General features: G+C 46.1%; 1 protein-coding gene across 1 annotated transcript in view; it reads left to right on the top strand.

Annotated features, from left to right (window-relative positions):
• PSMD1 (proteasome 26S subunit, non-ATPase 1) overlaps window positions 1-26,300 on the top strand; it is a 241,841-nt gene that overhangs the window by 152,804 nt on the left and 62,737 nt on the right. Inside the window, exon 17 of the mRNA XM_086944562.1 lies at window positions 20,336-20,450. Within this exon, the coding sequence (XP_086800688.1) occupies window positions 20,336-20,450 (115 nt within the window). The remainder of the gene's footprint in view (window positions 1-20,335; window positions 20,451-26,300) is intronic.

Raw genomic sequence — 26,300 nt, 5'->3', positions numbered from 1 at the left:
CCAGGGTTAGTATTGGGGGACATATTTGTATCCAGACTTGGGGACATGACCCGAGGCTGCTAACCAAAGCTGAACACTTTTTTCGGCTGTTAGCTTGATTTGTGCGAGCTTCCTTCCATGTGGTTTTGCGCGCTGGTCTCCACAAAGAGAGCCAGTCGCACTGTTAGCATTTCCAAGATGCATCTGTCATTGTAACTAACGTTCGTGTTGAAATGAATAAGCAAACTATATTTTAGAGGTTATTTATATTATATTATGTAGTGATCCTGATAATGCAAGTCACAAGTTGTGTAGTAATTCTGATGCCTTTGAAATTGGCCAGATGTGCATAAATGCTGTGTAATGTTTACCCTTTAAACAACCCTGATATAGGGACCCAGTGGAGAGCTTCGGGCACCAAGATTTGCAGGCAATAGTAATGCACCATCACCTCCAGTGATGCCGAGATTTCAGCTATGAAGACGGCAGATCTAAAAATTGGAAGCCCGGCTGTATTATAAAAACAAACGCAGCCGCCGCCGCGCTGCTTGGCAGCCAGGAGAGATATTTTCAGCCTCCACGGGTTTTCATAGCAGAAATAAAACTCATCTGGAGTTCACGGTGCTCGCCTTTCACATGGGCCTTGGCAGTCCGAGGTGGATTTTCTGTTCTGAAAGAAGGGGGCAAGGGCTGGAAAGTTCCTCTTGACAGGAGGAAAATTAACTCTATTTAGTCAGAAGCCGGCTAGGGAGTCTGATCTGGAGTTCACGAGATGTGCCCCTGGGATGCTGGAGCTTTCATAAACTTGACATATTTGGTTCTCCTCGTGTAACATCTGTAACCCGTTGTATGCTGGCATCTGCCCGACCCCTGCAACTTCTGTGTGTGTCCTCGGGAATAGACCATCCCATGTTGGCAAATGGCTCCTCCTGCACTCTCACATGAGCTCTTGCAGAGTTACCTTTCTCGTTGTGTGAGGGGATTGTCATTTCTTCCATGCCTTTGGGTGGTCCTGACCGACCCTCTGCCCTCCCAAACATTGTAAACATCTGGGTGCCTTTTGTGTCTAAAATCCAAAACAAGAGACGTTTGAAGGCATGGGCAAAGTGGACCCTAGACGAGGGCCCCCGTCTTTTAGAGCCCCCTTATAGATCTGGATCTGTTCGCCACACAGTCCTGCCCTGTTGACCGTGAATAATTATTAAAGATAGATTGTTTTAAATGCCAAATAGTGAATAAAAAGCTCTCCCAGTTTTTGGAGTCTAACAACTTACTTAGGAGCTCGCAGACTGGATTTCGCCCAGGTCAGGGCACGGACACCGCCCTCCTGGCTGCAGTGGAGGAGACCAGATGTATTCTGGACGCAGGAGGATCAGTGGCAGTGATCCTCCTGGACCTCAGTGCGGCCTTCGACACTGTTAACCACCGGGTGCTAATCCAGCGGCTCAGAGACATCGGGGTGGATGGCACTGCCCTGGCCTGGTTCGCGTCATTCCTCAACCACCGTTCCTTCCAGGTTTGGGAGAACGATACCCACTCCCCTGCAGTTCCCCTCCAGTGTGGAGTGCCACAGGGCTCTTCGTTAAGCCCGACATTATTCAATGTCTACATGTCCCCACTGGAGGAGGTGGTCATCCCGTTCGGAGTGAAAATCTTCAGCTATGCTGATGACACCCAGCTGGTGGTGTCCCTATCCCTTCCCAACCAAGAACCATCTAATCTCCACAGCTGCCTTTCCAAAATCCAGGGGTGGATGAATAACTCAGCGTTGAAACTCAACGGGTCCAAGACAGAAATTTTGCTTCTTGGTCATAAAGGGCACTCCCTTCCCCCGAACATCTGGCCCTCCTGTCTGGGTGAACCCCCGGTCCCTAAAACCGAGATCAAGAGCCTGGGAATCTGGCTAGAGAAAGACCTGTCCTTCAAAACCCAGGCTAAAAAAACGGCTGGGATTTGTTTTGGGCTTCTTAGATCAGTCAGGAAAATCCTCCCCTTGCTCCCCCCCATCTCCCGGAAATTGCTTATCCAAGGCCTCATTCTATCTAGGCTGGATTACAGCAATGCCATCTATCTGGGAGCCCCCAAAGCCACCTACAACAAATTACAAAGAATTCAGAAAGCCGCGGCCCGGCTTCTTACTAACACCCCGGCCAGATCATCGGCCAAACCAGCTTTGAAGCACCTTCATTGGCTGCCAGTAAGAGAGAGAGTTAAGTTCAAGGCTCTCTGTCTGGCCCATAAACTCTTACAGGACAAAGGCCCCCCCATCCTCAAAAACTTTATCATGCCTTACAAGCCCACAAGATCCCTCCGCTCGGACCATGAACACCTCATCACAGTTCACAGAGTGAAAAAGGCCCGTACCGGCGGACGGTGATTCTCTGTGAACACGGCCAGCCTATGGAACACCCTCCCCCGTAAACTAAGGATGGAATCTGATCACCTCCGATTCAGGAAACTAATTGAAAACACACCTATTCCCCTGATCCCCCTTCTGCCCCTTTCCCGTTACCCACCCTCTCAAATGTCTTGGTCTCAGCAATGGGATGCTTACGGGTTACTATGCGCTCTACAAAACCCCAATAATAATAATAATAATAATAATAACTTTCTTTTAGTTTTAGTTTTTAATACGGGTGATGTGTGTGAGTCTTCTACAGACATTATGCAGAGAAATGTTTGTTTTTCAACACCACGAACATCCTTAAAAAAAAAAGTTCCTTTTAGATCGAAACAGTTCCTTAAAATTTGAGAAATGGCAGCGGCTCACAGGGATCATTTGCAATAATGTAAGTGAGCCTCTGCTGTGTTACAATATTGAAAACACACATCCGTATCCCTGAATATTAGATAGAAACTCATTTAGTATTTGGACTAGTGTGTCTGTGCAGTCAATTACCTGGCCAAACATAACATGAAAAGAGACTAGTTCGAACTGTAAAGAAGCGTTCTCTTTCAGCCGCATCTGGCTCTCCACCATCACCACCTTCAAACCCACACCTTCAACTGGTCTTAGAGAGAATAAAGTAACACATTTGTTGGCTAAGACGTGCCCTTCATCCTTTATCAAGAACTGTTTGCCCTCTTACAACAGACACACCAGAAGAAATAAAGACTTGTTCCTGTGGCCTTAAAATGTGACCTGCAGTCAGTATTCGTATCTTTCAGAGGAACCAAAGCCATCAACACAAGAAGATCCCATAGTCTGTGAAATGGGCCTGGCTGAAGCGTTCATCCTGCTCAACCTGTGGGCACTGCAGTACAGTAGAACATAAGTTTTTTCAAGCATCTGGTGAAATTAGTAAGAGTAACTGTATTAGTTCTGCCTGAGCAGAACTGGAAGGATAACATTAGGAACTCTTCCTGCTCTCAAAAAACGTGATTCACCAGAATACTTGGGTTAGTGGAGGCGAATCAGGCACCTTGTGCGGCTATATACTGTCCTTTAATTGTCACCTTGTTCCATCCTTAACCCGTCAGTCTCCTTCAGCCGCAGGCAGGCTCTGGTAGAGGCAAGGAGGTTGAACAGGCCTCTTAGTTCCATGTTTACTTACTGTTCCCTTTGCAGCCTTCAAGAACCCTGAGATCATGGGCTACAAGTTGGGGGCCATGGTCACTGGGCTAGTGGTTGGTTACGCTCATTGACCTTTATAAGATCCATCTTTGTCCTGGCCTTCAGAGCCGAGCGGACAGGTCACTGGTCTCTCTGGCTGCCTCTTTTCTGTGCTCTTATGTCGTGAGAAGCTGAGGGATTTGTGCACACAGTGGCAAGATATGAAACGCTCACATTCCAAGAGACGACACACACAAAAACAAATGACGATATTGAGATTAGAAGGAAAAACAAGAATTGTCCAGTTTTGGCAACCACACAAAGCTAATTTCCCAGGCAGCAGTGACCTGGTGATTCAAGGGGTTCTTTACTGTCCGTCAAACAACTATTTCTAAGATTATCGTTGCGCCTTATCGACCTAATGGCCGTGGAGCATCGTCAAAAAGGGATGCAATGACGTGGCGGCTCAGGCAGCAGCATCCTTGCTCTCGACAATATTTTTTATTTGCTGGTCAAAGATGGCTGATGCCACTTGGAGAAAATGAAATGTTATATTCACAAGTGCTATCTACAATGCAGAGTTGCCTGGCACCATCACTGTTCACCGTCCATCACTTCCAAGGGCATAGCAATATATCAGTCGCAACACCATATCGAAGGGCGTGGTGAAGGTTGTGACGTTTACAAACGATAGCGGTTATTAAATTACAATATCGCTCTCCGCCTCCTGCCTATTAAAGCTAGCTGGGCCGCAAAGGTTTGGCGTTCTAAAAACAGAGTCCTGGGTCTAATAAGTTTGCGGAGCACTGCTCTACATACCTTCCCTGTGTGCCTGCCTGAAGTGATTAAGCAGCTCATTATTCTTAGATTACACACTACGTCAAGGCTCTGACATGGTTGTGTAAAGTGGCAGCTGTTTGGGGCAGGGTCTCGTAACCTTCCAGAAGCTAGTCTTGAGCCTTTGTAAGACCTTCATTTAGCACTTTCGAAGGGAATGTGAAATCAATTCGTCCTTTTTAGGCCCTTGTAAGTAAAAAAATGTGTATATTCAGCCTTTGGCTAGAACCAATTAAAATAAGGCTTAATTATTTGACTTTTTTAGCACTAAAATAGTAAAGTATATTGCAGTTTTATCAGTTACAATAAAACGTTTTAAATTCAGGAATTTAATAACAGTTGGCTCATTGCAGGTTTTCATTTTGCAGAAGTAAAACCATGGTTAATAAAATACTGACAATTCTTGACCATGAAGGAGGAACCTACCTACCTGTTCTGTTCGCATAGATCAGGAGTCCGGCGGTGGTTCAACGGGACCTTGCGTATAAGTATGGCTGTACGTAAGACTGTAGTTTGTGGACAGAGAAAGCCTTCAAGAGCTTGAAATCTTGCACGACTCAAGAGGCATACTAGAAACATCTTGCTGCGGAAGCTGAGGCAAGGCAAGGATCACTGCCCTTTTTAACAGTTTCCTATATTAAAACATATGCGATTGATAAGCCATTCTAGCACTTTGAATGAACTGGGTAAGTGGATAAGTTATTAAATTCACAATTTACTGGGAGGTATAGTTTGTGTCCCCCATAATTACCATTAGGTAATTCAGATACACTCAATTTGGATGTTTCTGCAGTCGATATTTTATCCCTCCATCTTTTGGAAAAGGAAATTGCACTAGGTTTTAAAAAAAATCGCACAGCACGGTTTCAGTCCGTCTCTAGCAGCCGCGCGACTTGGGTTAAGATGATGTTTTGAGTTCTCCTTACTCACTTGAACCTTTTCCAAGAAAGAACCAGTGTTGATAAAAATTCTAACGCCAAACCCATGTCTCAGATTGTATATGGATTCCTAGTTTTGTTGAGATTGGTTCGCTTTTTTAAGAAGGTTCGGGAGGTGGATGGCGGGGCGGGGATCTCTGTGAAAAGTCATTATTTTAGATTGAAGCTTTGCTTACAGCAGAGAAATGGTTTCACTAATCCACGTCAGATTTCAAAGCAGCAGGCTCACCGTAGTGCCTTTTAGATAATTTTGTGGTGGAAATCTACATCAATTTTAATCACAGTTAGAGCCCTCTTACGGGAAGTTCTTTATACAACAATATGGTAGCGTCAATACAAAATGAGGACCGTAGCATGTTACAGGGGTTATTGCGTTCCGGTAAGTGACCGTTCGACTTTCAGCAGATCGAGGAATTCAGAGGGATATTAATTCAGTTGACCGTTCTTAAAACATTTCCTAAGTTTATGAGCTTGAAGACTCCTCCTTGGGGGAACATTCGGGAGGCGGGCCTGGACTGGTGCATGCTGGTCGAAATGCAAGTCCATGGGAGTAGAGGATGCCCGAATAATTGGGGAGGAAAATATGGCACTCTTGGTGGCCCTACTGAGAGTTGGTATACCCCATATTGTAAACAAAAGCTCTGCCTGCTGCCCAGGTCTGTCTCTCTGTACAAATGTAGACAGACTAGTGGGTACGGCCTGCAGCATTACTGTGTTCAGCTGGCTGTAAGAACTGACACTTGTCTCTGGGAATAGTTCAGATGTGATCATGTAGTGACTATACTGTTATTGCAAATGTTAATGAAATGTTTGAGCTTAAAATATAGAATAAGAAAGTGCTACGGAAGGCCTGTTGCTGACATTGAACTAGTGAGACATTAACTACATTTAGGATACAGTTAAATCAAACACATATTTAATTTGCAGGCTAGCAGGGGCACTGATTTGTATAAATACCCAAGAGTCTGGGGGGCAGGAGGGGGGAAAGCAAGTGGGATCAGGTGGGCAGCAGGTTTAAGACTCAGTGGTGAGTTTTCAGAGTTTGTTGGAAGAGAAGAGAAGAGAAAAGCAGAGGTACGGTGCTGATATGCCTGCACATTTGTACGGTATTGACCCCTTTTGCTTCAGTAATTCCGTTTATGGACCAGATCTGAAAAATCGAGGCGACAAGCACGTTTTTGCACAGGAATGGAAAGGAATGAAGGAAATCTGAAATCTGGCATTTGATTTTAGGAAGGCCACTGATTTCAATACAATTGATGTAGTTGATAAAATGAAAGTTGTCCTTCCTGTACATCGGGTACCTAATTTAATGGCTACCAGTGGTATTGAAATAAACAGAGAACAATTTATGTTTAATGCAACACTATTGGGAATCAATTGAGGGTTTCTTTAAACATTGGGTTAGAGACATTAAGGGTCGTTATAAAAATGAAGTTATGCCCTCATTTATGGTGAGAGATGACTGGTTTGCAGTGGGAGATAACAAATGATGTGTATATTTGGATGACCCCTCAGTGCTCTGTCCGGTCATGGACAGTGAGCTGTTCATTAAACAAAAAAGAGAAATACAACAAAAAATATGTACTCTGGGGACCATCGTACAATGAAAGCTGTAGGCAATGTTTGCTGAGTACCACATTAATACTCCGCAGTAAAAAAACAAGCTCGAAAGGTGCATCTCTCGAAGTGTAGTTTTGACATCCCTAGGTGTGGAATGCAGTGGTTAAGATCTCTTCCAAAGGAGGCGGGAGATCTTGTCTTGAGCCGCAGAGGCCCCTCTTCCCTGATCCTTTTTGCTATCTGATAAAGACGTTTTGCCCCAGATTCCTTAACTCGGACTTTTCCCAGGCGCCAGACCCCTATGCAAAGGTAGGTGGCACCAGTGTCTCCACGTGACCTCACCGGTACCGGAAATGAGGTCCGTAGCCCCTATATAGGTGTTGGTTCTTTTCTTTCTGCACCAGCCAGCGCCGATCCTACCCCTCTGTCAGTTTACATAATTTTTGCAACGTTTTGTCGACTTTCTTTTTGAGGTTTTTTTTTCTTCTGGTGTGTCGAGGATGTCCTTGAGGAAAACAGGCTTCAAACCCTGTGGCTCATGTCACTACGCCATGTCTGGGACGGCATCCTCTCTCAAGCAGTCACAGATGAGAGAGAGGCAGCAAAGTTCACCATATGCTGTGGACTGACTCAACCGCCTCGCTGGACAATGCGGTTTCACAGACAGTGGCCCTCAGATGCCCTGCCTGTTTGAGAAAGTCTGGCTTTTTGGGGGATGTCCAAGCTTCCCTCATCGACATGCTGTTCTATGGCACCAGTCTCTTCGAAGACCAGGCAGGCTCAGCGCTGGAGCGATTTAAGAACTTGGGGCCTACGACCAACTCCTTTGGCCTCTCGGCTGCCCCACGTCATCCCCAGTCTGCCTTTTGCTCCTTTCATGGCCACAGAATGGGCTTTCAACCGCACCAACCCTATCCCAGCCACACTATCTTCACAGCCATGGCCGAGGGTACGGTTCCTACTGGCCTCGTGGGTCAAGTAGCCAGAGTTCTTGTCCTGCCACTCCTCACTTCCACCACTGGCAATCCATAACAATAGACAGGTGGGTTTTGCAAATCGTCTGAAAGGGCTAATCTCTCCCTTTCAAGACTACCCCTACCTCCATGCCACCATCTTCCGACTGGCTGCCGGAGGATCACTTGTCTTTGCTCTGCCAGTAAGTCATGGCTCTCTTGGCCAAGGGAGCCATAATTAGGGTTCCGATGTCAGAAGAAGGCTATGGTTGCGATTCCCGCTTCTTTATGGTCTCCAAAAAGGACAAGGGTCTTCGCCTTATTCTAGGTCTCTGAATCTTCAACTAGTTCCTCAGAAAAGAGAAGTTCAGGATGTTCAATTTAGCTTGTCTGCCCTGGACTCAGGAGACTAGATTGTAGCATAGGACTTGCCGCAGATTCCTTACTGACTCACCCACCCATCGTCCCTGCTCTGTCGACAGATCTCTCGGCTAACGGCTGATCCTTTTTAGTGCCTAGTTTGGACACACCAGTGTCTTCATGGCTCTGTGCTTCTGGTGTGGAAAGTAACCAACGTCCACGCGATGAGGCGGCACCAACATAATTGAGACAGACTTGATTTCTGGCAGGGACGCCGCCATGCGGAGCCAACCAATACCACCTACCGGCGCGCAGGAGTACTGCTCACAAAACATCTTCTGGATCCAGTCTAAGGAACCTGCAACTAGATATGGTCTCACCAGATAAGGAGATACCTAAGGTAAGTAACTTGTTCTTCTACAAGAGACATTAGAATTTTAGTAGCTATTGGCTTTTGTAATGGTAGTGTAAGGTTACATAAGTCTTTCTCATCTGCTGGCTCTGAGGTAGGGCCACACAGCTTGATCTAAATCTGTTTTCATGCTTTTGCAAAGCTCTGCACCCAGTTTTCATGAGGAGCCACGCTTTCTTCCCGGTGCCCAAAACAGTCATTTTTTTCTGCTTCACTTCCCCTTAGTTCAGCATCAGGGTGGAGGCAAAACCTGCGTTCTGAGTTAATCTATTACACTAGTCTCATAACTGTGTCACCTTCAGTGTAGAGCCTCGTAACATTTAAATTGTTGTGCCTTGAGGTTCTGTGTTTTGTATTTACATGGTTTAGTTGTTTTTGCTTTTTTTATGATGGTATCGCTGTGATGTGCAGCGTCACTAGTGATGTCATTTATGAAGTTCTCTGTCACATCACATGAGACCTAGAGTTGTCTTTTGCAGGCGAGTTGTGGTTGCATAGGTAACCATAGCTGGTGAATTTCAGTAGTTTTTATCAGGGAATTTCAGTTTTTATTTAAGACCACATTGCCTGATAAGCAAATGAAACCATGACTTACACTTAACAAACATTTTTCACAGAATTCATTTAAGCTGTATTGTGCTTGCAGCGTTTTATGGCTCATTTGTCTAGGTCCCACAGGACCTAGATATTTCCCCTTAACACGGGGAAAAGCTAGCCAAATACAACACAGTGATAGAATGTGTGGAACTAGCTGTACGCTTTGAGACAAGGATGAGTGCTAGAACTGGAATAGTTGGCCAGCTGGCAACACAGTCTAAAATATCCAGGTGTGTGTAGCAGGGTTTGCTTACTTATGCCTTTGGAAATGTTATTTATTAGCATTTCACGTTGGCTAGGTCCAACCAAGGTTCAGTAATGTTAGTAAATTGACCCTACTTCCTTCTACCAGGGTGTGTAATTGTGTTACCATGGGACACCCTGCTTTCTGGTCTACTGGGCTTGGTAACCAAGGCCACACATACACCCACAAGGAGAGCGCCACTCAAAATTATGTTAATCAAATCCATATATTTAATTTGGCGAGTGTACCGAAGAACCTGGGGTCCTAAAGAAAATATAAATCAGTTGTCCAGATCACTGAAACATTTAAGAACCAGGAGGAGTTAAGCGCTGCAGTGACAACAAAGAACAAGCATTTGCAATGCAATAGGTCTCGCATTTGCAAGAGTTTAAGCTATTGGCATTGTAAATGACACTGCCTTTTATTTATGTTTGATAATTAACACAAGTAAAAGGCATAGCCATGTACAATGCCAATACCTCAAACTCTTGTAAATGTGATATCTATGCAAAGAAGCGGCGTTAATTGTCTCGGGCTGTTTAGAAAGTGAAAGCTCGCATGGCGCGCTGAATGTTGCAGGAAAGCATGTCGGGCCTGCCATAGGAGAAACTACTTATAGAAAATAGTGCTTACAGACTAAAAAAGACTCACTGTGTAAGAACTGAAGTAAAAGGACCAGTCCTCATGGGAGGTTATGAATGAGGATAAGGCGGTACTAAGGAGGGGAGAACAATCCTATTAATGAATCAGAAGCCAGCATTTACGAAGGACAGTGACACAAGCCAATGACGAATATGGGTGGAGAGTGGGCGGGGCTTCCATTCCATACTCCAATAGAGCATGGCTTGCAGAGCAGCGCATGCGCTGCCCAGGCTTGACCTAAAAAGACTGTACAAGGAAAGAATGCTGTGAGGCTAAACCATTGATTCAGGCCGGAAACCTCGCCTGATGGGTAAAGACACATGATGGAAAGAAGTTACGATTGCAAGTATACAAAACCACTCCCCTAAACACCAGTTCAACGCAATCTGTGCAAATGCCACGTTCATATCCGAGCTGTACCAGAGCAATAACACATCAGTGGAAAATTGACAAATCAAACAATCCTGTCAAGTGCCAATTAATCTCTTTAAATCTAAGTCGAAATTCTGGCCCCATCCATTAGTGTTTCTCTTTTAAATTTGCCTGGACATGTAAACAACCCAGGTTCCTGGAGAAGCTCTGCCCCACACTTGATCTATAGAAAATAGGACAGGACTGACCCCCAAAAACATTTAGATTGTAGTCTTGACTCAGAAGAAAAGCGATATGATAAGATTTTGCTCAAGGAGCTGGAATCTTGAGTGGTTGGGGTCATCATACTACCTATAGTTCAGGCCGGCTTAAAGAAACGTTGCAAGACGATTGACACTACAATGATAATACACGTTTGTTCTCAAAAAGCAGTAAAAAGAGAAGAAATGCTCTACGTTTGTTATGTTGATTATACCTTGGCAGCTACAGAGTGAATACCTGGTATGGCAGAAAGTGACCGACTGGGGCATCCCCGATAAGTTACGAAGGGCTTTTTCAATGATAAGGCCAGACATTTGTATGATGATTAAAATGAGCAATGGTTTCAGGATCTCAAAAGAATTAATCATCACCCGTGCTGTAATGCAAGGCAGTATCTTGGTCCCTTGATGCTGAAAAGGCATTTGACTCAATTGATGAGAATGCTTATTCTTCGTGCTGGAGGGGTTTGGTAAGCCCAGTATTTTGGGGATGTTAAGCGGTTATCCACAGACCCAGGGAGAGAGATAAAGGTGAACTGGGTTACATCACAGATCTTTCACCTGGGATGGTAAACCAGACAGGACTAACCTCTGTCTCCACTTGAGCCTATGGGCGGAGGCTTTCAGATGGGACATGGACTAAGAAGATAGAATTTCTTTATATGCAGATAACTTATTCTTATCCGGTAAACCGGAGCTGCTGTAATGATCCTGCTGGCAATGTATAGGAAATATGAAACCGGTTCAGCGTATAAAAGAGAAGTCAACATTATTCAGCACCCAACCATGGGACGAAAAGGGGTTTATTACAACCTCCCTAAGAGTCCGGAAAATGAATTTAGATATTGGAATTTGTTGCAACACAGGAAAGAGGCGTCATTTGAATAGAATCAAGTACATGCCCTGTTTATATTTAATAAAGTAGTAAGGCAACAGATGCCAAGGGGAGCATTGTTTAAAATGACCTCCCTACTACCCTTTCAGCGTATAATCCAACGCCCCCTCCCCCCTTTTTGTTTGAAGAAGGCTGGCTTCAGAGGACTGGAGGGAGAACTAAGGAGGGTTGTAATGGGATGAGGGAAATTCATGAGTAGCACTTTCATTTCTAAACAGTTGGTTTAGGTGGGCGGCATTGATGTTATGGGGTCTACCACTTGGTGCTTATTAATGGCTGGGCCTTCTCCTATCTTCTGCAACTGGCATTGAGGCTGGGCTTGCAGGATATCAGAAACAGATTGTACCTTTCAATGTGGCGATGCCTACTGCAGCATACTGTAGCCGTGGTCAAGGTATGGCAAATGGCCACGGCAGCAAAGGGACGGAGAAAGGTGAGAAACAGGAGAACACTTGTATGGGCGGGAGAAATAGTGAGCGGAGTGTGAAGACGACAACGTTTCCAGAAGGGGAACCGTGGAGGTATTTCTACTTTGGTGGACATTCTAGGTGTGGCGAGATTGAAGGAATTCACTCAACTGCGGAAGGTGCAAGACCTGTACCTCTCAATACTACAAGTACTTACCACTTAAACATGCATTCAGTACTATAGGGGAAGACTGCCTATAAACACCTGAGCAGACCCTCCTGGAAAGAACGATACTTGGAGAAGTACTTGGGAAGGGGGTGATCTAACTGATTTATAAACTTTTATAAACAACACCTGTATAACTTACAAAGGCTTTGCGACAAGTAGAAGGGGAGCCTGTGCACATTGGAAGACAATGTCTGGGAGGTTGCACTATTGCCCTCCTTTTCAGTGCTGAAAACCTTTTAAACACCATGCCTAGGCATGAGCTGCAACAACGGTGTAGTTGGAAAGGTTGGTCTTCCACATAATTGCAAGAACAATCTCTCCTACCTTGGGCTCAGATTTACGAGGAATTCTATCTTATTTACTTTTAGCGCTCTTCTGTGTTAAAAATGATAACACTGACTCTGACTGCAAAGTATAGCTTTCTGTTTTTATGGGGTTTTGTTTTCTATTTTTTATTTTCATCCCTCTAAATCAAAGCAAAATGTAAAATAACTGTTTTTGATTGGGCATACACAATGAAAGTTCAGTTTCACGTAAGGTTATTTTAGGATCGCGCTCTGGACAAAACTCCTCGTACAAGAATGTGCCCTGCCTTTCTGGTCCAAGTAAAGTCCTTCTAAGGTGAAAGTTGTCCTTTCCAGACATTATTTCCTCTTCAGCTCCGCGCACCAGTGTTCGAGTCCTGGCTGTTAGGCTGAGGCAGTGGTGATATAATGAGAAGAACTTGTTGAACTTTAGGTAACTACCAAAAGCCCAAATATTTATTGCAGCCATGGGCCAATTTTTTTCTGACCTGTTTGGAATTTGCACACTGCCCAGAGCAGGTATCCTTGTGTCGGACACCAGAGCAGCTGACGTAGCCATCTTTTATGATAGGAGGAGGTGTGAGGTCTTGGCACTAATGATCTGCTGAATGGACCTCCGTTTTTTGGAGATCTAAATCTGTACCACTGGTGGTGGTACACATTCTGGAGGCGGTGTCAACCAGCCAGCCAATGGACAGTATCAAGATATTGGAGCACAGGATAAATGGAAGCGCTCCTTCGTCCATGTGAATACCGCCCTGTTTATCAATGGATTCTTTCTGTCTTTGCATCCGTACTCCTCTTTTAAGACCTGATTTTCTGGAGTTGTGTTTTGGGCTAAATTCTCGAGCTTCATCTCTAGAGGAGAAATTTAGCAACTTTAGTCAATGTGGGAATTGTATAGTCCATTCCAGAAAACGTGTTAAAAGATTGATTCACCTACGAGTTGAGTAGTCGCCCGAGGTTGTAAAAATATTGAAGCAATGTAAGCCAGTGAATTGTGATTGAGGTCTGCGGTGCTGCTCCTGTGCATTGTATTGTATTGTATTGTATTGTATTGTATATTGGATTTATATAGCGCTTATCACCCAGGGGTCTCTAAGCGCTTGCCTTGGGAACCCGTCCTGGCTTTTCCCTGTGAGATAGCCCCTACAGGGCATCCCCAAGGTGAAAGCCAGGCATACCGCCGCGGGGGGCCGTTGTGGAGATTAAGCAAGCTTAATGCCCAGAGTTGCAGAGTGTGAACCCATGATTAGGTCAGGCACCGAAGCGAGAATTATCGAGTCCGTGGACATTTGAGCTCAAGACCCTGCCGCGTCGGGAATTGAACCCTGGTCCCAGGTCTGACCTCTGCTTCAGGGTCTGCCTGCTCTAACCAGTGAGCCACACAGAACAGAGCACATGTGAATGCTTTCCTTCCACTACACCCACCACACCAACCGTGTGTGATCGATCGTTTGTCACATGCTGAATAAAGTTAAATCCAGAGGGGGTCCTATGTAGATGCACAAGGGCTGGTTCCCAGTTCTAGCTTTCTATGCACACAGCCAAGGATCAGGATTTATTTAAATAAATGACCTGACAATTTAGATGACATCACTACTGATCTGTCCACTTTTGCATCGGTATTTAGTTAAAAAAAATATTATAATGTGATTGCAAACCTTCGCCGCGTAATGATACCAATTTATAACCCATCTCTCCTAACAAAGGAAGCCCATTAATTATTAAAGGGTCAAAAACATCAGCAAATTAACTTAAGTTGACAAGGCGACCAAAACTAATGCCTAAATGGCATTTCCATATTGTTGGTCTTTTGTGAAAATTGCTTAATTTCTTTTTTTCACTCACCCAGCACTAAGTATTCCTCCACTCACCTTCATTTATATTGTGCTTTTTTTGTCCGCGTTCTCTGAATGTCGAGGGGTTCGCTTTACGCCTTGAATATAAACCTGTAAGAGACCTCGCCATTCGTTGTTCATTCTTTCAGCACATTTAGTATAGAGTTACTGTTGCAGACAGTAACAAGAATGTTATTTTTGTTTGACTGATTCCACTGGATGCCTAGTCTTATTGATTTAATATCCGGTTCCCGTTTGGAATATAGGGTTGCCATGGCAGAGTTTAGAAAAATGTCAGGATAGTCCGGATTGAAATTTATGTACAATACATAGAAATTGTATTAATTTAGTTCGGAATATTATGAAAATCTGACATAGTTCCAACTTTCCTATCCTAAACCCTTGCCATTCGCTTAACAAAATAGATTGAAAACCTCTTTCTGCAGTTTTGTGGTTTCTGTTTTAGTAGTGAATGTAATAAATTCTTGTGTCCATGCATGGGTTTCCCTTCACAGGAAAGTGTCTTTTTGTTCTACTAAATGGGGAGCTTCAAAATATTTTTTAGGCCTCAAGCGAACGGCACGCATCGTCAAAGCTGAGGTGACAATCTGAAATGAGCCCTTTGGTGTTTTTTTGTTTTGTTTTGTTTTTATCTTTTCCGGAACATGGCAGCTTTTCTTTGAACTCCAGTCTTTGGACCATAAGCGCCAATGGCTCTAGAGAACAGTGTACTTCTACTGCCGTGACTGAAGTCATGCAGCAACTTAAGGATGCTTGGAGATTACCGCCCGATGTCTTGAGAGTCTAAGGTATTGAATGTTGCAGTTGTCCAAATTTACCGTATTCGTAGCTCTGCGGCAAGTTGGAAATCAGCAGTGTCGCTCATATGGGCACGGCTTGTTGTAGCAACTCTAGAAGGCCACCGGTAGTCTTCAACCTCATTTTGAGGTGCCTGGAGATGTTTGGTCCATGATCGCCGGACTGGCACAGCCTCATGAACTGTGTTTCAACGGGTTGAGCAGCATCTTCAGAGGACACATGGTCTGGAGGCTTCTGGATAAGGGAAGGTCACCATACGACTGTCAGCTGACCAGTCTGTCCATAGTTTGACATAGGACCGGTCCTTATAATACAATCAGAAAATACAGTGAACTGAGGTTCCGTGTTATTCAGGTGTGGTTAAAGGGAAGCACAGGCGCTTTCAGGACCAAACCGAAGAGACTGGCACCCCAAGTCCTGATTCCTCTCGGACCTGCTGTGTGATTATTAACTGTTACCTATAAAAATCTTGGCTTTTCTTGCATAGTTTGGTGCTTGGACAGAGTGAATGTGATCTTTACTCTGAGCGGCCAACATTCTACCCGGTGATGTCCATACATTGCCTAGCCATTGAAGGGTTACCTGGTGGGCGTACTATAGTGACCAGTAGCAGAGAAGGACCCAGAGAAACACCCTCCGTCACTCTTTGGGCAACACCCCTCCGCCACCCTTTGGGCAACTCCCCTCCGCCACCCTTTGGGCAACACCCCTCCGCCACCCTTTGGGCAACACCCCTCCGCCACCCTTTGGGCAACACCCCTCCGCCACCCTTTGGGCAACACCCCTCCGCCACCCTTTGGGCAACACCCCTCCGCCACCCTTTGGGCAACACCCCTCCGCCACCCTTTGGGCAACACCCCTCCGCCACCCTTTGGGCAACACCCCTCCGCCACCCTTTGGGCAACACCCCTCCGCCACCCTTTGGGCAACGCCCCTCAGTCCGTCACCCCAGGGCAACGCCCCTCAGTCCGTCACCCCAGGGCAACGCCCCTCCGTCCGTCACCCCAGGGCAACACCGCTCTATCAGCCAGACAAGTGTTTACATTTGTTCCTCGGGGCTTCTGCAGAGCCTTCCCTACCCGAATCCCTGACACAGACCTGTTCTTTCTCACAAAGCCGACCGCCCAGACCACCCAGGAGTGTGGCAGAGCTGCTGAAGGCACTGGGGAGGCGGAGGTAACCTCTGTGGTTAAAAGCCCATCGGATATTTCAACACCAACTGCTGCAGAGTCCTGTCCTCTGGTCTTCACACTGTGCTCAGTATGGGGAGCAGCCTTTTCTAAAGCTCCTCATTTCAGTTGCTGGGTAATGTACTCAAGAAATGGATCTCACCTTTGGGTGAGATGCAAATATAGGTTTTAGAGCTTTGATCGCCTGATATGTAGTCTGGCCTTTTATCAATGATTTTTATTGTGGGTGTTTGGTGGTGGCGCGGATCTAGTTCCAAGCTGTAGTGGTGCACTGTAATGGAGATAACAGGAGCCTTTTCAGCTGAGCTGTGTGTGTTACTTCCATCTGTGTGGGGAGCCTTCCAACAGAAGGCCTTCATGGTGCTGTATTTCAGCGGGGGGCCACCCCAGGCTGCTCAGGGATCAGAGGCTGGTTGTATATATTGTGGCTCTTCGGTGCATTGTCCAGGAATGGCCAATGGTGTTTGTGCCTGAAGGCGGACGATCATCAGTTGGACGAGCTGTAATCCAGTCATGCCCAAGACTGGCATCTATCCCCAGAGGCCCTTGTGAGAAGGAAGCTGCTTAGCAGGCAGTAGCTGTCTGAACAAGACTGCCCCTGCCCAGCGTGTCACCCTACAACCCTCACCCTTCATCACAAGTTCTAATCTTTATTCTAGAGCACTGATGTTTTTAGTTTCCTCCCAGAGACTTTCACTTTCGTTTTTAGAAGGAAGTGACGTTTCATGGTGAGAACAGTAGATCACTTCAGAGTTTTGTTGCAACAGCATGCAGGAAGTGGAGGGTGTTTGGTGAGGGGACGCTGGGGTGAGCTGACAAGGCCTTGTTGTTGGGCAAGAGAATCCTTTTACAAAACTGGAAGGGGCAAATTATACCGAATGTAAACTGATTTTCCAATCAATGTATTGATCTTTAAAAAGCAAAAACAGCGGAAAACTGGAATCCATAATTTTAACATGTTGCACTTCAGAAACCCATTTGAAAAAATATCTGGGAAACTAATCACCCAATTTTCTTGCTGGTAGATGCTTGGAATACACATGTTCTGTTTTAGGGAAAAAGTGTCCCTGCTGACGGATGCATATATTTTTTGGTAGGGTGAATGTGTCCCTGCAGCAGAATGCTTCAGATGCATATGTTATGTGATTGGGGGAGAGGTGTCCCTCCTGTTGGATGCTTGGAATGTATATTTTCTGTGGTAAGGTGAAGGTGTCACTGCTGTTGGGTGCCTGGGATGCATATTTTCTATGGTAGGGTGAAGGGGTCACTGCTGTTGGATGCTTGGAATGTATATTTTCTATGGTAGGGTGAAGGTGTCACTGCTGTTGGATGCCTGGGATGCATTTTTCTATGGCAGGGTGAAGGGGTCACTGCTGTTGGATGCTTGGAATGTATATTTTCTGTGGTAAGGTGAAGGTGTCACTGCTTTTGGATGCCTGGGATGCATATTTTCTATGGTAGGGTGAAGGGCTCACTGCTGTTGGATGCTTGGAATGTATATTTTCTGTGGTAAGGTGAAGGTGTCACTGCTGTTGGATGCCTGGGATGCATATTTTCTTTAGTAGGGTGAAGGGGTCACTGCTGTTGGATGCTTGGAATGTATAATTTCTGTGGTGGGTGAAGGTGTCCCTGCTGTAGAATGCTTCAGATGCAAATCTTATGCGATGGGGTGAAGATGTCCCTGCTGTTGGATGCTTGGAATGTTTATAGTCTGTGATAGTGAGAAGTTGTCTCTGCTTTTGGATGCACATTATCTGAGGTACGGACAAGATGATCTTGCTGTTGGATGCATATATTACTCTGTGAATGGGAGAGAAGGCGTCCCTGCTGTTGGAATTTTCGGCAGTGTATAATATTTTGTTGTAGGTAGGTGTTCCTGCTGTTGCAGTGCTTGGGTTGCATTTATTCTGAGGTGAGGTCAAGGTGTTCCTGCTGTTGGATTTTCGGGATGCATATTTTCCGTGGTTGAAAGAATGTGTCCCTGATGATGGATTCTTGGAATGCCTATAGACTGTGGTATTAAAGTGTCCCTGCTGATGGATCCTTGGAATGCCTATAGTCTGGTACTAAGGTGTCCCTGCTGATGGATCCTTGGAATGCCTATAGTCTGTGGTGGAAAGGTGTCCCTGCTGATGGATTCTTGGAATGCCTATAGTCTGGTACTAAGGTGTCCCTGATGATGGATCCTTGGAATGCCTATAGTCTGTGGTGGAAAGGTGTCCCTGCTGATGGATCCTTGGAATGCCTATAGTCTGTGGTGGAAAGGTGTCCCTGCTGATGGATTCTTGGAATGCCTATAGTCTGGTACTAAGGTGTCCCTGATGATGGATCCTTGGAATGGCTATAGTCTGGTACTAAGGTGTCCCTGATGATGGATCCTTGGAATGCCTATAGTCTGGTACTAAGGTGTCCCTGATGATGGATCCTTGGAATGCCTATAGTCTGTGGTACTAAGGTGTCCCTGATGATGGATCCTTGGAATGCCTATAGTCTGTGGTAGTAAGGTGTCCCTGCTGATGGATTCTTGGAATGCCTATAGTCTGGTACTAAGGTGTCCCTGATGATGGATCCTTGGAATGCCTATAGTCTGGTACTAAGGTGTCCCTGATGATGGATCCTTGGAATGCCTATAGTCTGTGGTACTAAGGTGTCCCTGATGATGGATCCTTGGAATGCCTATAGTCTGTGGTAGTAAGGTGTCCCTGCTGATGGATCCTTGGAATGCCTATAGTCTGTGGTAGAAAGGTGTCCCTGCTGATGGATTCTTGGAATGCCTATAGTCTGTGGTAGTAAAGTGTCCCTACTTTTAGCTGCTTATATTCTGAGGTAGGGACAAGGTGCCCCTGCTGCTGGATGTTTGGGATGCATATATTATTCTGTGGTAGAAAGAAGGTGTCTCTGCTGCCAGACGCCTTGAATGCATATATTCTGTGGCGGGGGAAAGAGTCCCTGCTGTTGGGTGCATATTTTCTGTGTTATAGAGAAGGCTTCTTTCAAGTTGTATGCTTGGGACGCAAATATTGTGTGGTAGGGAGGTGTCCCTGCTGTTGGGTGCGTGGAATGCATATGTTCCAACATAGGGCTAGGAAGAAGGTGTCCGTCTCCTGTAGAAGCTTAGAACGTGTACATTCCAAGCACAGGCGAAAGCCGTGTTCCTTGTTTCAGATGTGTGGAATGTGTATAATCCAGGATAGTTGTAGGGAGAAGCTGTGCTCCTGCCTTCGGATGTGTGGAATGTATATAATCCAGGATAGTTGTAGGGAGAAGCTGTGCTCCTGCCTTCGGATGTGTGGAATGTGTACAATCCAGGATAGTTGTAGGGAGAAGGTGTGCTCCTGCTTTCGGATGTGTGGAATGTGTACAATCCAGGATAGTTGTAGGGAGAAGGTGTGCTCCTGCCTTCGGATGTGTGGAATGTGTACAATCCAGGATAGTTGTAGGGAGAAGGTGTGCTCCTGCCTTCGGATGTGTGGAATGTGTATAATCCAGGATAGTTGTAGGGAGAAGGTGTGCTCCTGCCTTCGGATGTTTGGAATGTATATAATCCAGGATAGTTGTAGGGAGAAGCCCTGCTCCTGCTTTAAGATGGTTGGGATGTATATAATCCAGGATAGTTGTAGGTAGAAGCCCTGCTCCTGCTTTAAGATGGTTGGGATGTATATAATCCAGGATAGTTGTAGGTAGAAGCCCTGCTCCTGCTTTAAGATGTTTGGGATGTATATAATCCAGGATAGTTGTAGGGAGATGGTGTGCACCTGTGTTGCTGAGACCGAGAGCAGTAGAGGTTTCCATTGAGAGTTAAAGGTTCTGGCTTTAAGTGAAGTAACTGCATGCATGTTTTACAGCAAGTTCTTAACTAATGAAGTGTGAACATGAAACAAAAACCCTTGATCTTAAGGAGAATAAATATTTATCTCTCGAGTTCTCCTTTTTCCTCAGAACTCCGGAGCAGTGCCCAAGTGTTGTCTCGTTGCTGTCGGAGAGCTACAACCCACACGTCCGTTATGGCGCTGCCCTGGCACTCGGAATCTGCTGCTCTGGCACAGGAAATAAGGTGAGATGCCCCTGTTTATAGATGTGTATGGTTCTGTAAACTGAGGTCATATTCCTTACATTACGGTGAAAGGATCTACTCTGCAGTGGAAAAGGGTCCGGTTCACGGACACGTATGTTCAATGTGGCTGCAGGTGGCGGAGCATAGTGGATGCCGCTGTTGTGCACAAAATAGGTGTGTCACTTTTAGGATGACTCCAAGCACCCTAAGTGGCCGGCATGAAGGTCAAAAGAATATTTCCAATTTAAAGTATGCCAGTTTGCTCCTTGGCGAGAGTTCACCTGTGTGTTCAGGGACGTAATCACCTTTTCTATGAAAAGTGCAGTTCATTGGATCTAACCAGGGGGTTCTTGGGTAATAATAGCCCTGCTGGACTTAACTCACCGGGTTGTCAAAACCCTGGAAAAACAACCCTAGTGCCAACATTTCATGAACCACTGTAACAGTACCTGTTACAAATTGATGGAGAGTCCAAGAAAGGTAAACATAATAACACTGTTTGAATTAGAGAATAATTAACATTTTTGTTGAGCATCTCAATACATTATTAATTCCATGTGCTCTTCATTTTCATTTTCAAAGTTCTTACCTTCACGTAGTATTTAACATCACTTCCAAATTTTAATTTTGCCAGTTTAAATGTTATTGATGTAGTACAGTCAAACAATTTCAGTGGTCACTTTCCATTCACATAAAGTGCATTAATTGTTTTTTTTTTATCTTGTGCTGAGAACACATGTTTGCAATATAATTAGTGTTTGCTTAATTATCCCGCACCCCCCACCGAGGAATTCACAGCACTCCTATATTCTTATTCAGACCCTGAAGCCTCCCAACCTCCTGTTGATGACAACAATGATGATGAACCCCATGATGGGAAAAACATATTTTTTGATTTATACGGCGCTAGTGACCTGGAAACCTCTCCAGATATTGGCCGTTCTTTACACAACGCTGCTATAGAAACTGAGACGGTGATTCGAAGGGTTGCAGAAGATTTAAACCTTACCATGCCCATGAATGAGGTAAATACAAATGTCCTATCAAGGGTGCGCAGCCAAGGCCAAGCAAGCCAAGAACTTCTGCTTCTATTTATTGAGGCTCTTATGGACACGTTGGTAGGCTCCTGGGCAAAGCCTGAATCTTGCCCTCCAGTAAACAGAAAAGTGTCAATGGCCGCATTGCCCTGTTCCTGGGGTTCCCATTGTCTTCCTCCACCACCCCACTCCAGAGAGTTTCTTAGGAAAAGCATCTACTAGTTGCCTTGACCCTAATGCATTCCACATAGTTCCCCAGATAGAGAATCAAAGCTCATGGATACATTTGCTAAGTGTATGTTTTCTTTCTCCAGCTTTGCTTTAATGTCTACCATCACCACTTGCCTCCTGGCCAGTACTCACATGCACTGTGGGACAGAGTGGCGGATATCTTGCCTGCTGTGCCAGATGAAATACGGCCATCCCTGCATAGCCAGGATGGCCAAGACAGAGCAAAGTGCCCTATCTGATCAGGTCAGGACACGACCAACTGTCTGGGTGTGGCGGTTGTAACTAGCATCATGCTTTAAAGCCATGTCAGGATTTGCTCCACTGGCTTCTCCACGGGTGTCCAGCCAGCCCAAATAGACAGGCCTTTAGACCGCTAAAGGCTGTTTGAAGTGAAGGTGGCTCAGCCATGGAAAGGTTTAAAGAGAGCAAGGCTTTGGAAGAGATATCCGCAGATGCAACTTCAGTATGTACCTTTGCAGCAACAGGCCTTTCAGGGTGTGAGTGTGAGGGATCAAGCAGACAGTGCCCAGGACCCCCGGAACAAAAGTCTACCCAAACCCTAGCTCCCATCCAGCGCAAAACCACTTTGATTTACCCTCAACAGCACACAAACGCCTGGCAGGAGGGCGCATCACAGTTTACCTTCCTGGGTGAAGTAGCATCACTTCCAACCAATAGCAGCTCCAGATTGTAGAACACTGTTTGTCCTTACTCTTTCTGTCGCATCCTCTGGATATGTCCACCCACAGGCGACATCTCCCAGAGGATCACTTCTCCCTACTCTGAAGAGACGTTCAGGCTCTCTTGTCTAAGGGAGCCATACAAAGGGTGTCCGTATCAGAGATCTGGACTGGCTGTTACTCCCATTACTTTCTAGTGCCCAAAAATGGACAGAGGCCTCTGTCCTATCCTCGATCTGCCAACAGGGGTGGGAGCACACTGCTTCACCTCTCAGACAAGGTTCGCCCCTTGCATTCTGGTAAATGCAGTCTCTGTTGCTCGCTTTGATGAAATGTTTTCGAGTGTTTCGCCAGAGTTGGCGCAGATGGTGCTGATCTCTAGACACGTGTTTCTGGTTTGTTAACCGTCATCAGTAGAGAATACAGGCTTACAATTTGGGGTTTGCTGAGTAGGCTGCCAAAAATCATATCTGGTCAGGTACCTCTGACTGGCGCGCAGGTGCTTCTTCCACGAGCTCGTCAGCTCCATGACTCACAGGAGTGCTTTTAAGTAGACAACAGGGGTGTGAGCACACCGCTACACCTCTCAGGCAATTCTGGTAAATGCAGTCTCTTGTTGCTCGCTATCCTCGATCTGCGTCCTTTAACATTTTTCTTCTGGAAGGACAAGTTTAGAATGCTCACTTTAACCCAATTCATTCTGGCCTGGATCCAGTAGACTGGATGGTTGCATTGGATTGTAGAACGCTCATTTTCACAACTCCATCCAGAAGTCCCACAAACGCTACCGGCAGTTCAGGTAGGACAAGAACACTGTGCTACACTTTGACCCTACCAGTTCACCTTGAATGTTCACAAAGGTGATGGAATTGATTGGATCTCATCTATAGAGGTTGGGAATACCAGTCTTCGTACCTCGACGAATGCCTACTACATGCGACTCAACTCGGACAGTCATAAGCCACCGGCAGACGACAACTGAACTGTTGGCATCGTAAGGCTTTCACATTAAGATTCCGAAGTCACACCTGACTCCTTTACAACTACTCCACTTCATTGGAGCCATTCTTTACACTGTCCTTTCGGTGCTTTTCCTCTGCCTTAACGAGTCCAGGACATTCGAGCTTTGATCCTGAGGCTTTAACCCTTGACCTGCTTCTCAGTGAGAGCAGGCCTGAGGCCTTTTGGACTCCTTCATCCTGCTGTGGACCTTGCCAGCTGGTACATGTGGGCTCTACAGAGGGATCTGAAGTGTCAGTGTGCTCAGCACCGAGGGACCCGTCAGAGTCCATCCAGCTGTCTGAGGAAACTGCGAAAGTCCTGCTGTGGTGCCTGTTTGACTGCAATTGGGCAAGCAGAAGACCCCTTTCTTTCCCACCCACAGCTAATTGCTGACGGTTGCATTGTTGCTGAGTTGTGGAGGTCTCCTGGGAGAGGTGGCAATCAAAGGACTGATCTCTGGCTGATGTTCACCTCCATGTCAACTTGTTGGAGCTGCAAGCGATTCACTTGACACTGAAGGTATTCCTTCTGACCATCAAAGGGAAACCGGTACAGGTTCTCATGGACAACACAACTTCCATGTGTTATTGCAACAAACGGGGTGAGCTTAGGTCATGGGTTCTGTGCTAGGAGGTTCTGCATCTACGAAATGGCTGAACACTTGTGGCATTATCCTGATCACCCAGCATCTGCAGGATATTTAAATGCCAAGGCAGACAAACTCAGCCGCCACTTCCTAACGGATCAGGGATGGCAGTTACACTTGTAGATGAGACTGGCATCTTCCACCAATGGTGAGAACGCTGGTTCAATGTATTCGCCACCACAGAGGATGCGCAGTGTCCAGACATGTGCGCTTTAGAGTTCCAACTCAATTCTCCCTTTGGAGAAACCTTTCATCTCAACTTTGGCTCAGGGCTCCCGTCTTCCTTGGTGCCATCAGGTTGACAAGGCGGGCAAATTAACTCCAGGCCCTTTCTGTCCAGCACCCATACACATCGTTCTTCCCAAACAAATTGGTCCCACGTATGAAAGCAGCTTTCCTGTCGAAGTTAGTTACACCCTTCCCCAGCTTGCAATCCGCCACCTTGCCAGCTTTCTATACTCCACCTCGCTTCTCTGAGGAAGAACGCCTCCACCATCATGAACCTAAGAGGGACCTTAGTTTTTACATCAGTCAGACCTGAGCCCATCTCTTGGCTGATCAACTGTTTGCGGGCTTCTCTAGTGCAAAAAGATGAAAAGTGGTACAAAAAACCCCATCTCGAGATGAATTGTGCTATGTATTAAGCTCTGCTATGGCTGAGCCAAAAAGCAACCCATAGAAGGTTTGCATGCTTATTGCACCATAGCGAAGGCTGCTACTACTGCGCTGGTGCATGTGGCTCAGGGGTTAGAGGCGGCAGACCCGGAAGCTGAGATCGGCCCTGGACCAGGGTTCAATTCCCCGCCTCGGCGGGTCTTTGGCTCAAAAATTCCACGGACTTGATAATTCTCGCTCCGGTGCCTTCTCAACTCACGGGTTCAAACTCTGCGACTCTGGGCAATAGCTTGCTTAATCTCCACAATGGCCCCGCGCGGCGGGATGCCTGGCTTTCACCTTGTGGATACCCTGCCGGGGTTATCTCACAGGGGAATACCAGGACGGGTTCCCTAAGCAAGCGCCGGGAAACCCTTTGTGGGTAGCTGTGCGCTATATAAGCTCAAATACATTTACATTTGGTGTGCTAGTCTTGGGCATCTGACAGGATGCCACGTGGACTTACTTCACATGTACACGAAGTACCATTGTCTGGAAAACCAGGTGCGACAGGATTGGCATTTAACCTGTTCTGTCCCGCAGGATTTTCTGGTTTGAGCCATTCCACAGACCCATCTGGGAGTAGAGATACTACTATAGTATCTATTCATAAGGTGAGGAATCTGCGGTTAGAATTACTCTATTCGACGCATTTGTAATGGGCCATTTTTAGGTCTCGCCTGTCGATGCGCATGCGCATCGAGCAAGCGAGACTATGGGGGCTTATCCACTCTTTATCCACTGCAAGGAATCGTGGCAATTCCTTGCAGTGCCCGTGACTTTTAAGCTCAATGCGCATGCGCATTGAGCTTAAAAGCGCGTGCACGTCAGTCTTGTTTTACCCGCTCCGCCCCCTCCCCTTCCCGCCGTGTCGCATTTCTCATCCCCCCTCCCCTCTCCTCCGTCCGTCTTGTTTGTTTAATTTAACCCGCTCCGCCCCCTCCCCTTCCCGCCGTGTCGCATTTCTCCTCCCCCCTCCCCTCTCTTCCCTCCGTCTCGTTTGTTTATTTTACCCGCTCCGCCCCCTCCCCTGCCCGCCGTGTCGCATTTTTTTTTAAATCCCCACTTCCCCCCTACCCCCCATCAATGCCAACACTGACGCCGTGCTAAAGCCCGCTCTCCCTCCATTTACTGGCCTTTAGCAGCCTGTGGCAGCAGAGGACATGTAAAAGCAAGGGCAAGTATAATAAAGCTTAACTTAGTATTGTAATGTTGTCCGTGTGATCTCTTACCCTGCATTCCAGTCACTACATCTAGCTTACCTTTTACTGCCACTAGTTCTTCTGCATGGATTGTATAGTCATACGGCGTATTGAGCTGGCAAACAGAGAAACCATGCCATGACATAGTATCATCTGATACAAAGAGCGCGTTAGGAGGTGGAATTTTGATGACAAAATACCATCACAGCTTTACTCTCGGTCTCTCCCCTCGGCCAATGTCACCATACTTGGGAAATGTATACTCTGAAATATCGTGTACTATAATGTTACGGTCTCACCCATCCCTCAACAAATATTAATTTTACCGTCGTCAGATGTACACAACACATTAAAGAACAGGGCGGGGTCAAGGTGTTATCAGAAATAGAGCGCCCTAG

Source organism: Lissotriton vulgaris, chromosome 11, assembly GCF_964263255.1.
Source record: "Lissotriton vulgaris chromosome 11, aLisVul1.2, whole genome shotgun sequence".
Lineage (NCBI taxonomy): Eukaryota > Metazoa > Chordata > Amphibia > Caudata > Salamandridae > Lissotriton > Lissotriton vulgaris.
This window is presented reverse-complemented; position numbering and strand designations above follow the sequence as displayed.